This window comes from Equus przewalskii, chromosome 7 (genome assembly GCF_037783145.1).
Source record: "Equus przewalskii isolate Varuska chromosome 7, EquPr2, whole genome shotgun sequence".
NCBI lineage: Eukaryota > Metazoa > Chordata > Mammalia > Perissodactyla > Equidae > Equus > Equus przewalskii.
In genome coordinates, this window is record NC_091837.1 from 26,245,679 (window position 1) to 26,260,187 (window position 14,509).

The 14,509-nt window shown below is 48.3% G+C and overlaps 1 protein-coding gene across 3 annotated transcripts in view; it reads left to right on the forward strand.

Moving 5' to 3' along the window:
• The window catches only part of TMEM132B (transmembrane protein 132B), a 355,698-nt gene that overhangs the window by 265,825 nt on the left and 75,364 nt on the right, over positions 1–14,509 (forward strand). For all 3 annotated transcript variants that reach the window (XM_070627290.1, XM_070627291.1, XM_070627292.1), the window contains one exon: positions 5,817–6,003. In XM_070627290.1, coding sequence (XP_070483391.1) covers positions 5,817–6,003 — 187 coding nt within the window. The remainder of the gene's footprint in view (positions 1–5,816; positions 6,004–14,509) is intronic.

Genomic DNA, 14,509 nt, shown 5'->3' on the forward strand with positions numbered 1-14,509 from the left:
TTCAAAGATCAACCGGAATGCGACCTCCTCCAGGAGGCCTTCCCTGACCTGCCAGTTTCTGTCTCCTTCCAACACTGTGGCACGGTCTCTCTGGTGTCACTAAACACATGTTCTTCTGAGATCTCACTCAGACTATTGTTTGGTGTTCATTGATTGATTCATTCATCCAACAGGTGTTAAATGAGCACCAGCTGTGTCGCAGGCACAGTGCTCTAAGTGCCGGGGATGTAGTAGGGAGCAAAAATGGGGAAAAATCCTGTCTTCCTGCCCTTTGCATTCATGCATGTGTGTGAGAGAGGGAATCAACGTAATAAATGAATAAACAACCCGGATGTTGGAAGGCAAGGCCGTGGGGAACTTGTAGCAGGGCACGGGGGCAGCGTGGCAGGACTGGGTGGAGTCCTAACCGGGTGTCCGGGGGCCCTGTTGAGCAGCTGGTGTGTGAACAAAGGCTGGAAGACGTTCTTTTCCAATTAACACCCAGTGTTCATGCTGAAGGGTCAGGATAAATTTTCCCCATGATTTTTTTTTTGAGCTTAAAATAGATTCACTCACTTATTCAGCAAACATTTGCTGAGGGTCCGTTTGGCTCTTGCTTGTCCTTTATGTCTCAGTTCAAATGTCAGCTCCTTCCCGAGGCTGTCCCTGAACACCCCTCCATTGTCTCCTGTTGTAATTTATATTTGACTTTAAAATTAAAAATAACTATTTAAAAATTATATATACTCTTTAATCTTTAAAAATGAAAAACATTTATTTACCTTTTTAAAAAGGAATGTAATTTTTCTAATTTATTTTTAGGATAGCGTTTATCATGACCAGGACTTGCCTTATGTATTTCTTTACCTGACTAGCAAGACGGGGATCTCATCTATTTTGTTTACCAAGAGATTCCCAATGCGTGGCACACAATGGGTGCTTTACAAATGTCACTGGATAAATGAATGTGCGGGGACTGAGTGACTGCAGTGTTATGACAGGTTTTGGCCTTTGAAGAACTTACATTCATGTGATCCAGCAATCCTGCTCCTTGGTATTTACCCAAAGGAGCTGAAAACTTATGTCCACAAACCACAGTGTCCTTCAGTGGGTAGATGGATAAATAAACCCCGGTCCATCCAGACAATGGAATATCATTCAGTGCTAAAAAGAAATGAGCTATAAAGCTATGAAAAGACATAGAGGAAACTTAAATGCATGTTAATAAGTGAAAGAAGTCAGTCTGAAAAGGCTACACACTGTATGATTCCAACTGTATGACATTCTGGAAAAGGCAAAACTGTGGAGATGGTAGACAGACAAGTGGTTGCCAGGAGTTGGTGGGGGTGGGGAGGGATGAAGACACAGAGCGCAGAGGATTTGTGGAGCTGTGAAAATACTCCGTAAGACGCTACGTGATGGATACTTGTCATCACACATTTGTCCAAACTCATAGAATGTAAGACACCAGCAGTAAACCCTGATGTCAGCTGTGGACTTTGGGTGATAATGAAGTGTCCATGCAGGTTCACCGGCTATAGCAAATGTCCCACTGTGGCGGGGGATGTCGATAATGGGGGCGGCTGTGCATGTGGGGGCAGGGTGTATATTGGGGCTCTCTCCGTGCCCTCCTCTCAATTTTGCTGTGAACCTAAAACTGCTCTAAAACACGGTGAACAAAGAAAAGAAAAGAATTACATTCTAGTAGTAGAGACAGACACGTTTTCTGAAAGGAAAGATGTATAAATATGAGTCAAGGCTAGCTGACTGGTAGCTTCTTGCCTCCCAGAATGCAGACGACACCCCCTGGAATTTTCCGGGGTGTCCTGCTGGGCCTTTTAAGTATATTCAGTGAGTTAAACAAATATGTGTTGAACTCCTACAACTTTCTGTAGTCGGGGCAGCAACAGTACAGGCACACGTTTGTCCTCACAGAGCGAACAGTTGCGGGGGACTCGGAGTTCCGTCTCACGTATTTACTGTGAGTAACCAGCAGCCCTGTTCTGGGGCGTTTGTTCAATGTCATCATCGTTCAGGGCTGACCTTGCTTTTTGATCAGCTTTTAAGATAATGCCCAGAAAAAGGCTCATAAGAAAACACAGAGGTCCTAAGGCCAGAGGCAGCCTCTCTTGCTCCATTTCTAGAAAAAGTCGTGTGGGGAAACCTGCAGCCTCTCGGTCTGGTAGCTCAGAACCATCTAGAAGTTTGTAGGGGTGGGGAAGAAATAATCTATGTAACCTTCTAGAGAACAGATCAAGCTCTTGAAGTCTTTCTCTCTCTTTCCCTCTTCCGTTATTTCTCCCTTTCCTCCTCCCTTCCTCTCCCCATCCTGTTCCTTCAACCGTTATTGTCATCAAGAGTGATATGCTGAGAAATGGCTCCTGGGGACAAGCTGTTGGGTTGGGTCCCCCATCCCTTTCCCCTGCCTCCATCTCTCCTCCTCCTTCTTGCTGCATGTCTGAGCTGCAGCCACACTGTGCTCTCAAAAGCTGTCTCAGCCCCACCTCAGGGGTCCCAGGATCCCATGGAGGAGGTTCAGCTTTTATTGAAGCAGAGGTTTTCATGGGGAATGGGGCTTCTGGGAAGCAAATCCTTTTGGGAGAAGGCTGTGTGCTCTGGTTTGAGGGAGAAACAGCCAAGCAGTGTTCCTGCCTGACCCCTCACACACACGCACACACACATGCACTTCTGCACCCTGGAGAGAAATGTCTAATGAATATCTCATGGCTGAAACACTGATCCTGATTGCTCAAAGGCAGTTGGTAATTATTAAATTGAGAGAATCGTGAAGCACTTTTCTAAATTCGCAAGGCTTATCAAGAATAGATCAGGAGCAGGGAAAATTAATAGGATAAACCCATTTCCATAGAAATGGACTTATTAGCAAGCATGTCGGCTGCCTAAAAGTAAAAACTCCCTTCCTCTGGTTTGAGGGAAATGACTTAAAATAAAAATTTAAGCATAAAAGTGACTCTGACTTGATTGTTATTGCAATTGTAGCTGGACTTGAACAAATCCCTGTAGGTAATCCAGCTCGCAGCCTGGAAAGTCAGAGAGGAGAAGGAAGAACCCAGTTAGCAGGGATCAGCCCTCTCATGCAGACCCTGCCCCCTTTGCCCAAGGACTGGTCACCTCTCTGTACCCCAAGGCCAGAATGTGGATTCAGCAGGATTAAACTGCTGATAACACAGAGTTACCCTTCTTAGTCTTCTCTCACTGGACGTTTCCTTTCTCGGCATTAGCTTTTCTGAGGTCCACTGAATGCTGAGAACCCAGGAAGTATTAGAAGCAGCTCCTTACTGGGGCTGGCCCCGTGGCCGAGTGGTTGAGTTCTCACACTCCGCTGCAGGCAGCCCAGTGTTTCGTTGGTTCGAATCCTGGGCGTGGACATGGCACTGCTCATCAAACCATGCTGAGGTAGCGTCCCACATGCCACAACTAGAAGGACCCACAACGAAGAATATACAACTATGTACTGGGGGCCTTTGGGGAGAAAAAGGGAAAAAATAATAAAATCTTAAAAAAAAAAAAAAAAGAAGCAGCTCCTTACTTCTTGTTACAAGCACAGCACAGCCCAAAGAGAAATTGAAGATCTGATGTGAAAGGACTGAGCGTCTCTTATAGGAGGAGACTCAACAGATGGATATGTGGAGAATTCCTCTGACCAGAGAGGAGACTTCAGGCTCGAGTGTGGTGGATGGGAAATGGGAGTGACTGAAGCTGAGAACTGAACACCAAAGTTCCCCAGATCCTGAAATCCCTTTGGAAATTCAAAATTCAGCCCTTATTCTCTCTTTTCTTTGCCTTTTCACTGAAGATGCTCAGGTAAATAGGGGTTCCCTGGTAGGGGATTCCCATGTGTGCCCATCAGTCCTCTCATGAAGCCAGGGATCCTTATCCAAAACATATTTTCTTCCCCATGCAAACAGCATTACAAATAGATTCTTGAGGATTCATAGTTGCCATATACCAACACACAGGTTAGGCTCAGCTGGGACCACTGGCTGTGTTTGGCCGTGGGGGGTCCCTGGACTCTTCCAGAGCTGTGTGTCTTTGATGATTTTGATACCATCACAGTATGTGATCCTGGTACTGAAGAATGCATGAAGCAAGTTCATATCCATTCACTCATTCCATCCTCACTGCTCTACTGAAAGTGGGCAGACAGGCATCATTGCTGTTCACTTATTTTCCAGGTGAGGAGACAGGCTAGAAAGCCATAAAGGACTTGCTCAGGGTATAATGCAAGACAGGAGTTCTCTATCTGCACTGTCCAATATGGTGGCCACCAGCCACATGAGGCTATCGAGTAATTGAAATGGGGCCGGTGTGACTGAGGAACTCTATCTTTAATTTGATTTATTTTTTAGTTAATTTCATTTGAATGCAGATAGCCACTTGTGGCTGGTGGCTCCTGGATTGGACAGTACGGTATCTGAGAGTTTCTTAAAACTTCTGCTAAGTGAGAAAAAGTTTGGACACGACCAGTTGTATGGAGTCCAGTGTGGTTCTATTTTGAGCAGAATTCCACATCAGGCAGGTCAGTGTAACTCAGTTCTCTCGATACTGTTGCTTTACCTGAATATTGCCTCTGGTACATCTTGGCATATGTGAGGCGAGCATCAGCTGTGGTTTTCCACTCTGTTCTGAAGTCTTCAGAGGAAGGGGAGCTGTCCATGGTAGGAGATTTCTGAGGGGGAAGCTGCAGGCAACAGGTTCTTTTCAAACCTCTTTCCTCACAGGCTGAAAGTTGGAGATTCAAACTGAAGACTCTGCCCAGACCCCAAAAGGCAGGGCAGAGGCTTCCAAGCCCATTTTGGGCCAGGCAGGCCCACTGGCAATAATGCAGCACGTTGGTTGGTGTGACTGAGGCCTTGGGCAACTGTGAATCGGTCATTCTGCTGTCACATTCCTTGAATCCTGGTAAAGCTAGATTTAGTGAGATGGGAATAGGCTTATGGAACAGGAGTCATTCTCCAATTGCATGCTGGATGGCTTTTTGTTTTAATTCTGTTCAGTAACTGCTCCTGTCAACACAATAGTCAGCCTACAATTTACAAGTCCGTGTCAATGATGACAGGCTCCCTGTATATAAAAATATTGAGAATATCACTAGTCTTTTCACTTATATGTGCCCTATCCCCTTTCTCCCCCCTCCTCCAAACACGTACAACATTGTCACTTCATGAATTAAGGCAGGTGGGATTTTCTTACATTACATCTCATCCCGCTTCAGGCGGATGAAAAGAAGAATCAACAATAACACCTCATTGTGTCGCTCATAGTTTGTGTAGTGAACCATGAAGTTTATGAAATCCTTTCCCATTCTTGGTCTCATGATGCTCCCACGAGCCCGTGAAGTCACCACTATTCTCCCTCAATCTAAAGTTCGGAGTTTGAACCACTCTTCTACAGACACACAACTAAGTAGAAGCAGATAGCCAGAGTGCAGGATGTGCCTCACGATTGGAGTAATGGCAAAACTAGATAGTTTTTAGGGACATTTCCTGTGTGTGGTGCTTGGATGGTGGCATATGCATGCATGGGCTGGGGAGGAGAGAGCTGTGATGGTGTGCCCAGAGCTGTCTGAGCTACTCCTTCAGAGAAGAACAGTCTGCTTTCCACACAGCCCTGAAGATGGATAATCTGCCCGTTCTGAGTTGGGGCCGTTGATGGGCAGCCTGTGAATTAGGCTCTATCGATGCTGCCAGGTGACTTGTTGAACTTGGCAGTAATTCTTTTGGTTGACAAAGAGGAATGTGGCAATTTATTGCATTCTTGACATTCTGCTGGGTCTTAGGTTTTAAATTGCACTTTAACATGTGTTTGTTTTCCAGAGCAAATGGCTCCTTCTATGAGATCTTGCAAGTGGATTTTGGAATTGACAACAGCAGCGGTCTGGCGGGGGCCCAGCAAATTACCTGGCAAGTGGAGTACCCGGTGGATGACTCCAGGAGTGAGCTGGTGGTCTCCGAGATCTTTGTCAGCCAGACATCCTTCGTGGGCATCGTCCCTCTCGCCATGGTGAGAAATTCAGTCTTCAGAAAAAGTGTCACAAAGTTTTCTTTGAGTACTTTTAATATTGAAAGAAATTTAAAGCATTTTATAACCTGCTGTTTTCTGTGCACCTGATGAAGTTGTTTAAACAAGGGAAACACACTTAAATTACGTTTTATTTACCTGCTTTCTGTAATGCCTCCTTGAAAACTATTTAGGGCTACAGCCTAAGTCCCTTTTCCTTTGTGGGTATTGCTGAATGGCTTCCTGGGGAGCCCCTGTTCTTTATTGTCTCAGTCTCTGTCCAGATCAGGGCCAAATGTTGCCCTGAGTGAAGACAATTTCATTGAAACGCATGAGGGGTGTGTGGTGAGAACAGCAGCTCCGCGTGCTGAATGAGCTGCCCCCCAGTCAGTGGGTTTTTCCCTGAGGGTTCCCGGGTAGCTTGGGGATTGGCAAACTTTAAAATGCAGATGGACTGAAGGCACCTTGTTGGGAATTGACCAGCTGAACCTGGATAGGGTCCTAGCATCCATAAAACCACTTGTGTTTCTGTTTCTGGCCTAAAGGGGACCAGATTCCCCTCTGAGCTTGGCCTAAGCTCCATTGACAACCAGGCTTAAGGGCCACATCTGAGAACAGGGTCATGGATGAGGTTCCAGAACCTATAAAGGATGGTGCTGGTGGGTCACAGGGATGATAAACCCATGGGGATTTCCCATGCTTAACACCTTTTTTCACACTGCAAATGTTCAAATATATTCTGCACCACTTTGACCTTCCAGTCTGGGACCAAAGTGTGGGGGTCCATGCCCAGCTGTTCCAGGGCCGTCTGTGGGTGCTTCTATCATCCACACTCAAATTGGAGACCAGCGTTAAGATCCTTGCAGATGAAACCCTCCATCCTACAATTAATTCTGCAATTCCCATGTCTGTGTTCTTGACTCTCCTCTTTGCCCAAAACACACTTTCCCTACCTCTCCCCATGTCTGGCTCCTTCTTTTCAACTCGGCTGTTAGGGAGGCCCCTTCTCTGACTGCGTTGGCTAGAACTGGCCCTCCGTCCCCTCGCCCATCACTCTGTCCACATCACCACGCTGTTTTGTCTTCTTCATAGACACCATCACTGTTGAGGTCTAGGCTTCACCGTCTGTCCGTGTCCCTGGGAAGCGAGATCAATGAGGGTAGGGTTCTGGTCTGTTTTGTCCAAATCTGTGTCCCCAGCACCTGGAACAATGCCTGGGACTGTGAATGAATGAATGAATGAATCTATGCTTTAATCGCAGATGCCTGGGCAGTGGTCTGTATTTTGGTTTGGGAGCAGCCACAATTTAGCAGGAAAGGGCCCCATTAAGGGGCTGAAATGGATGGAGGTGGATTTCAGGGCAAAGTAAGACTGTCCTGCATTCCCTTTTCCAGGTGCTCTTCTGTCAATTCTTGGCATCAACCAAGATCTGGCTGAGGCTGGGTTATCTGTCTACTCAAAGTCCTTACGATTTTGCCGCGTGCTTGATCTGTGGCACTAGGTTCACTGGGGATTCTGCAGCCTCCTGAAGCTTCTGAGGATGGAATTCTGAAGAAGAGTATGGTGCCCTCCTCTGATGGGCACATGGTGGGGACAGGATAGAACTTGGGGGAGAAGGAACTGGTGAAACCTGCACAGGAGTGAAGAGCCTGGCAGAGCAGGGAAAGCAGGCACTGGGAATGTGGTCAGGACACAGGTCAGCTCTGGCAGTCTTTCTGTGGTGGCCAACACTTGCCTGTGGGGCTCATCCAGTGTCCCTGCTCCTCTGCGTCTCAGTGCCGGATGCCTGGGCACAGTGCTGGCGCTGGAGTCCAGGGGGAGTCCAGCGGTGGCTTGCCTGCTGTGCAGAGTTATTCTCTGCTGCCTCCCTCATGCACCCCCCCCCCCGTTTCTTCCCCTCTGGTGCCATCTGAGCATCTTGCTTCTCTGGGGAGGCTGGTTTTATGTGTGTTGTGCACACCCCATGTCTCTGACTATTAGTGTCTCCCCATCTGGCTGATCTTTACTTGGGGACGGTTTCTTGCTTTTGGCTTTAATTCCCATTGGCTGGGAAGTGCTGGGTTTGGATGGTTAAGTGGTGTTGTGTATTACAAAGTATCTCTTGGATCTCTCTGAAGAGTGGCTCTGAAATGGCTCCAAGGGACCAGAGCTATTCAGTAAAGTTTGCAGTGGAGCCAAAGTTGGTAGTTCATCTTTTTTAATCAGTTGTTTTAGCTGCTTTCCAAACTCATAACTGCCGAAGGCTGGCCTTTAAGGGAGAATGCTGCCTAGTGCTCTTAGATGTAATTACCTTTCATGTGCTTCTTCCTCCTCCCCTTCCCCCGCCTCCCCCCTCCTCTCCCTCCTCCTTTTCCTGCCCCTCCTCCCATCCTCCTCCTTCCTCTCTCTCTCCCTCCCCCTCCTCCTTTCCCCGATCCTCCCTATCTTCCTCCTCTCCCCCTCCTCCCCTATTAATTATAACAGAAGACCAGAATAATGAGGGGTTGATTAGCAAGAAGTGAAGAGAACTCTAAGGAGTATTGGAACGGCAGGCGTCAGGAGCATCCACTCCCCTGGGGCTGAGATAGAGCACCGAGGAAGAGGTCTCCCCCTGCCTGAGGTCTCCTGTTTTTGGAGAGGGTATGGTCACAGCTCACTGGATGTAGAGAAGTTGCTGAGGTAGCACACCAGTGGAACTTGCTGGAAGTCTGGGGACAGCTGTTCACAGGGAGGTGTCTCATCAGAGGCATTTGCTACCTAACCACTCAAAGTGGGTGCTGGGGAAAGCTGCTGGCCACTGGGCTCTCTGGCTGCTGGAGGCAGCAGAAGCTGGACACAGGGGAAGCCACCAGTCCTGGAGAAGCCATGTGCACCTGCAGGGCGGGAGGAGTGCACCAGCATCAGAAAGCACGCCCTTTCCTTCCAAAATGTCTCTCCAGCGCCCTCTATTGGTGAAGCTTAACATCGTGCCCATTTGCACGGGAAAACTATTAAGGGCTCAGGGCTCAGATCCATTTTCACAGAGCGGGTAATGAGGGGTGAATGTGGAGCTGAGAGGCAGACAGTTGAGGACCAGAATACTGTCTGTCTCCCTCCACTGCATCACAAGCTCCTACATCTTGCTCTGATCTCCAGATGTTCTCTCAGCACCCAGAATACGGCATTTGCTCAGCAAATGAACGAATGGTTGTATTTACGCCAGAACCTGAATCCACTGGCTGGATAGCTCTCATTTGCTGTACTTATTTACTTTTGCTGCTGTAACAAATCACCACAAACTTAGTGGCTTAAAATAACTGAAGTTTATGATTTTACGGGCCGGAGGTCAGAAGTCTGAAATGGGTCTCACAGGGCTAAAACCAAGGCGCCAGCAGACAGCATCCTTCCAGAGGCTCAGGGAGAGTTCTCTTGGTGCCTTTTCCAGCTTCTAGAGGCTGCCGGCATTCCTCTGCCCCTGGCTCCACGTCACTCAGACCTCTGCTTCCATCATCGTGTCTCCTTCTCTGACCTCCTGCCTCCCTCTTTCCCTTACGAGAACCTTTGTGGTCACTTTGGGTGCACCTGGATAACCCGGGATGATCTCCCCATCTGAAGATCCTTAACTTTCCCTTTTGCCACGTAAAGACCATATTCACAGGCTCTGGGGATTACAACGTGAGCATCTTTGGGGACTTATTTTCCTACCACTTGCCTTATGCAGGATCCCAGCTCCCTCTATTTTGCTCCTTCTCAGGCTGAGCACCCGGAGCCCCCCATCCCTCCTCCCATGTCTGTTCTTTCATCGCCTCCCCAGGCCTGAGCTGCTCTCTGGACCTCAGTGTCATCCCCAGCCAGCCACCACCTCTGACAGCTCTGGGCTCCTGGGGACACCACTCCCCTGTCATCAGGGAAGCACTTTGCTCTCTGCAGTTCCTGGGCATCCCACAGCAGAGCCGCCACAGGCTGGGTGGTCACAAGCCTCTTAATTTATGTGCACAGCCTTTCTGTGGGGAGGGACCACCCAGAGCTGGGGCTGGGGAGGCTCCCCTGATAACCCCATGTCCTCCTCCAACCTCTGGGGTTGGGAGGCGGACACCTGAGGGCAGAGGCTGCTGGCCTCTCATTCTCTGTGTGACCTTTCCTTTCGTTTCTCATGTGTGAATTTCCGAGACAGAATGCCTCTCCTGTCTAATGCACAGTGGTGTCATATGGACCAAATGAGATACAACAAGTATGAACGTGTGTCAATATCAAGGCAAATCTGGAAGCCACGCATGAGGGGGAGAGCATCCAGAGAGATCAGAGCAGATGCAGCGGTTGGTGCCTGAATGGCCCTCTCTACTCAGCTGGTTTTGTTATCCTCTTGGTTCACCTGGGGTGGGAAACATTCTGGGAAAACTTCAGTTATTTTCACCTTTGAGGTAGTTGGCAGTGAAACCTTTGGTCATGAGTATAGGAAATCATGTTAACCAGCCTAGATTGAAATTTGAGCTCCAGTGTTTCCTGGCTTTGTCACCTTGGGCAAGTCACTTGACCTTTCTGAGACTCAGTTTCCTCATTTGTAAAGTGTAAACATGAGGTTTCCTGCCTCATGGAGTTTTGTGGGGAGTAAATGAGATACTGCAGGTAAAGGTTAGCCGTTGGCCTGGCGCTCTGTCAGCACTTGGTAATATTTGGTCATCACTGTTTTCATCATTGTCGTCGTACTATCTGGCCACATGTAGGTGTATCTGTCAAACTTTGGGTGAAGGCCAGACAGAAGTTCAATCTCAAGATGGGTGGTAGATTCTCCTCCTGGAGGAAAGAAAGAGCTTCATTTGATGAGTCAGATGCATCCACGGCATAGAGAGACTGGGGGAAATGAGGCTCTGGAACTTCTGGCCTCACCTGGGAGAGGAAAGAGAGGAGAGACGACTGTTGGGTGGGTAGTCAGTGGTGTCCGCTGCCCATGGAGTGTCTCATTCAATCTCACAGGCCCCTCTGAGAAGGAACTGTTATCCTGGGATTCAACCCCAGGCTGGTGATCTAGAACTTTGCTACCACAGCTGTGTGACCCTGGAGGCACTGGATGCTGTTGACGCCTGTTGGGTAGCAAACCAACCTCTACTTTGTCAATGTAAATATGCAGCTTTGGGGGAAGGCCTGAAGGGACTGGGGAAAGACCCCAAGCATGGAAGCCGGAGTGGGGGCTGATGCAATAGTCCAGGCAGGAGGGCTTGCAAAAGGACAATGGCAGTGGTGTTGTACCCATCTCTCCATCCATCCATCCATCCGTCCGTCCGTCCATCCATCCATCCATCCATCCACTCCACCCATCCATCCACCCACCCATCCACCCACCCGTCCATCCACCCATCCATCCATCCATCCGTCCATCCATCCACCCATGCATCCATCCACCCATCCACTCATCCACCTACTCACCCATCCACCCACCCATCCACTCACCCACCCACCCATCCATCCATCCACCCGTCCATCCATCCATCGGGTGAATCACTATACAATAGACACTTATCTAGCATACACTGTGTTCTGGATTCATTACTTCTTGGTGAATGGAAAGGGAGAAAATAGAATTGATGGAAATTTTGGAATTGAAATCACTAGCCCTTGGAAAGCAATTGTGTCTAGTATTTCCATTGCTAGTGGAACAGCACAGATGGTCAAAACCTTCAAAAATCCCATCTTAAAAACTGCAGTCTAAAAAGAGGATTGTGGCAACCCAGGGTAATAAGGATATTTTCTGCATCATCTTTAAAATCTAAGATTTAAAGGTAGTCTGTACTGTCCCCTCCACGGCTGGTAAATGGTAACTATGTGCCTTTTTTTCCTTTTCTCTTCTTTATGAAAGCACACATTTTCTTTCTTTTTTTTTCCCCTGCATAGCGTCCCTTTGCTCCCTGTCACTTCTCTTCAGTTTTCTGGGCAATTTCCAAGCTTTGAACTTAGAGGTTCGTTTCCGTGGGTGGTTCGGAGTCAGGGCTGCAGCCCACCATTCAACTTCAGTTCTTAAAACTAAAAAGCCAGCTCTGCACATGCAGATAAAAAACACATTATCTTTCAACAAAGTTGGAATAAAACAACTAACACGCTTGGTGAGTTTCTAGGCAACTGGGCACACGGGCTTAGCAGAGGGAAAAACAAGAGATAATCAGGTTCCTTTTTAGCCGTATTGGCCTAAAACTTGACAACAAGGCTTGGGCACAAATACTTCTTTATTTCCAACAATATTCGTGTGCCTGCTCTGTGTTCTAGTGGGGGCGATGAACGGGCCCACAAGGTCTCGGCTCTCACAGTGCTTATGTTCTAGGAGAGGAGAATGCTGCATCCTGGAAGGAAACAAATGCATTTGGTCCCTTCAGATGTGGTGGGTGCTCCGGAGAAACTCACGTTGGGGTAACAGAATAGAGAGATGGGGAGGGGGTGGGCGGTGTTAGGGTGACCAAGAAGAGGCTTTCTAAGGATCTGGCGTTTGCTCTGAGAACTAACCGAGAAGGAGGCGCCAGCTATAGAAGGCTGTGGAGGGAGAGCATTCCAAACACAGGGAGCAGTGTGCGTCTTCAAGCAGAATTAAGCTTGGTGTTTGAAGAACTCAGAGAAGGTCAGGCTGTTGGGATGTAGACAGCAAGGGGGGAGGGGCAGGAGAAAGACAAGATTGGAGAGGAAGGCAGGGCAGTTTCTGCAGACCTTGGCAGTAACAGCTAACATTCCACAAGCCTTCTGCTGCACAGGCAATGTTCTCCGTGTCTGCCATTGTCTCCTATTGTCACTGTAGCAAATGACCAGACTTGGTGGCTTTAAAAAACACGAATGTATCTTTTAATTCTGGAGGTCAGAAGCCTGAGGTGGGTCCATGGGCTTAAAGTCAAGGTGTTGGCCAGGATGGGTCCTCCTGGGAGCCCTGGGGAGGGTCTCTTCCTTGCCCTTTCCAGCTTCTGGAGGCCGCCTGCATTCCTCGGCTCATGGCCCCACATCACTCTGACCTCTGCTTCCTTCACCACGTCTCCATCTCTGACTCTGGCCCTCCTGCCTCCCTCTCACAAGGACCCTTGTGATGACATTGGGGCCCCCTGGATAATCCAGGACAATCCCCCCTCTCCAGATCCTTCACTGAGTCACACGTGCAAAGCCCCTTTGCCATGTCAGGTCCCGTAACCACAGGTTCTGGCGTCAGGACATGGACATATTCAGGGTGGAGGGAATTATTCTGTTAGATTTATTAACTCATTAAACACTCACCAACCTTATGAGGTACCTATATTACCCCCATTTTATGGATGAGAAACTGACGAACAGAGAGAATAAATAAGTGGCAGAAAGTTGCACAGCTGGTTCTGCTGCCGAGCGGCTTTCTCACTAGGCTGCCTCCAGCATCCTTCTGTCCAGCAGGACCCAGCGCTCCTCGCTCTCTCTGCCTTGGAGCTCTCGGGCAGTCTGGAGTTTTCAAAATGCATAAAATTTTTAAAAAACTAAAAAGAAAACCAATTATATTGAAATATAGTGATCAAAAATACTTAGAAAAGCAAATGTGTGATATGGTAATATATGTACTATTTCTATATTTTCTCATTGCATTACCAAACAAGGTCTAGTGTCAGATACAATAACTCCTGTGACATCAACGTACTGATGAGCCTAAGTGCCACTTTGAGAGAGAGGTAACGACTGTAATGTGATATGAACGCGGCTGTAATTGGCGTTGGGGAAAAAACCTGATACTGCTAATGCCTGGTACTGTGGTCTGTCGTACTCACTGTCATCAAAAGAAATGCTAAATTTCAAGTAGAGGTGAATAAAAATAAAGATGTGCGTATGTGTGTATATAAGTGCACATGTGTACATGTGTATTTGTGTGTATATATGTATGTGCATGTGTGTATACGTACATGTGTGCACATGTACGTGTGTGTGAATGTGTATATGTGTGCATGTGTGTGTGTATCTGGGTGCGTGTGTGTGTGTTTTTCCCATCCAGTCTCATGGACTCCTGAATTCTAACACGAGAAATCTGCTGTGGACGCTAGTTTGGGGACCCTACTCTGTCTTGTTCTGTGTGCAACGGGAAGACACTGGATGGTTTTCAGTGGGATGAGGCAACACGGGCTGATTTATGTTTTTAAAAACACCGGTGCAGTAACTCTGCGTTCAGTGTGGAGTGTTCACCGAGCGCTGTCTGTTGTCAGACGTTGGGCGGGCGCTGGGTGACAAGGTGACGAACAGCCATGCTGGTCTCTGCCCGCCCGGAGCTCACAGCCTCACGGGGTGGGGAGGGGATGTGACTAGATGTGCTCAGTACCATGTGCTCCATGTAAGGATGGGGCGTGGAGGGGCGTCTGGAGCCCCCAACTCACGCTCTCGTCCCCGTTCCCAGTGCCAGCTCCCTGCCCCGAGCCCCCATGGCCTCTTTCTTGGATGGCTGTCAGGCCTTTCCCATCTCCTGCTTCCATCCTCGACGACCTGCAGTCTACTCTCCACGTGCCACAAAGAACGCTCTACTTAAACACACACAGATGGGGATGCTCCCCGCCCCAAGCCCTCCAGGGGCCGC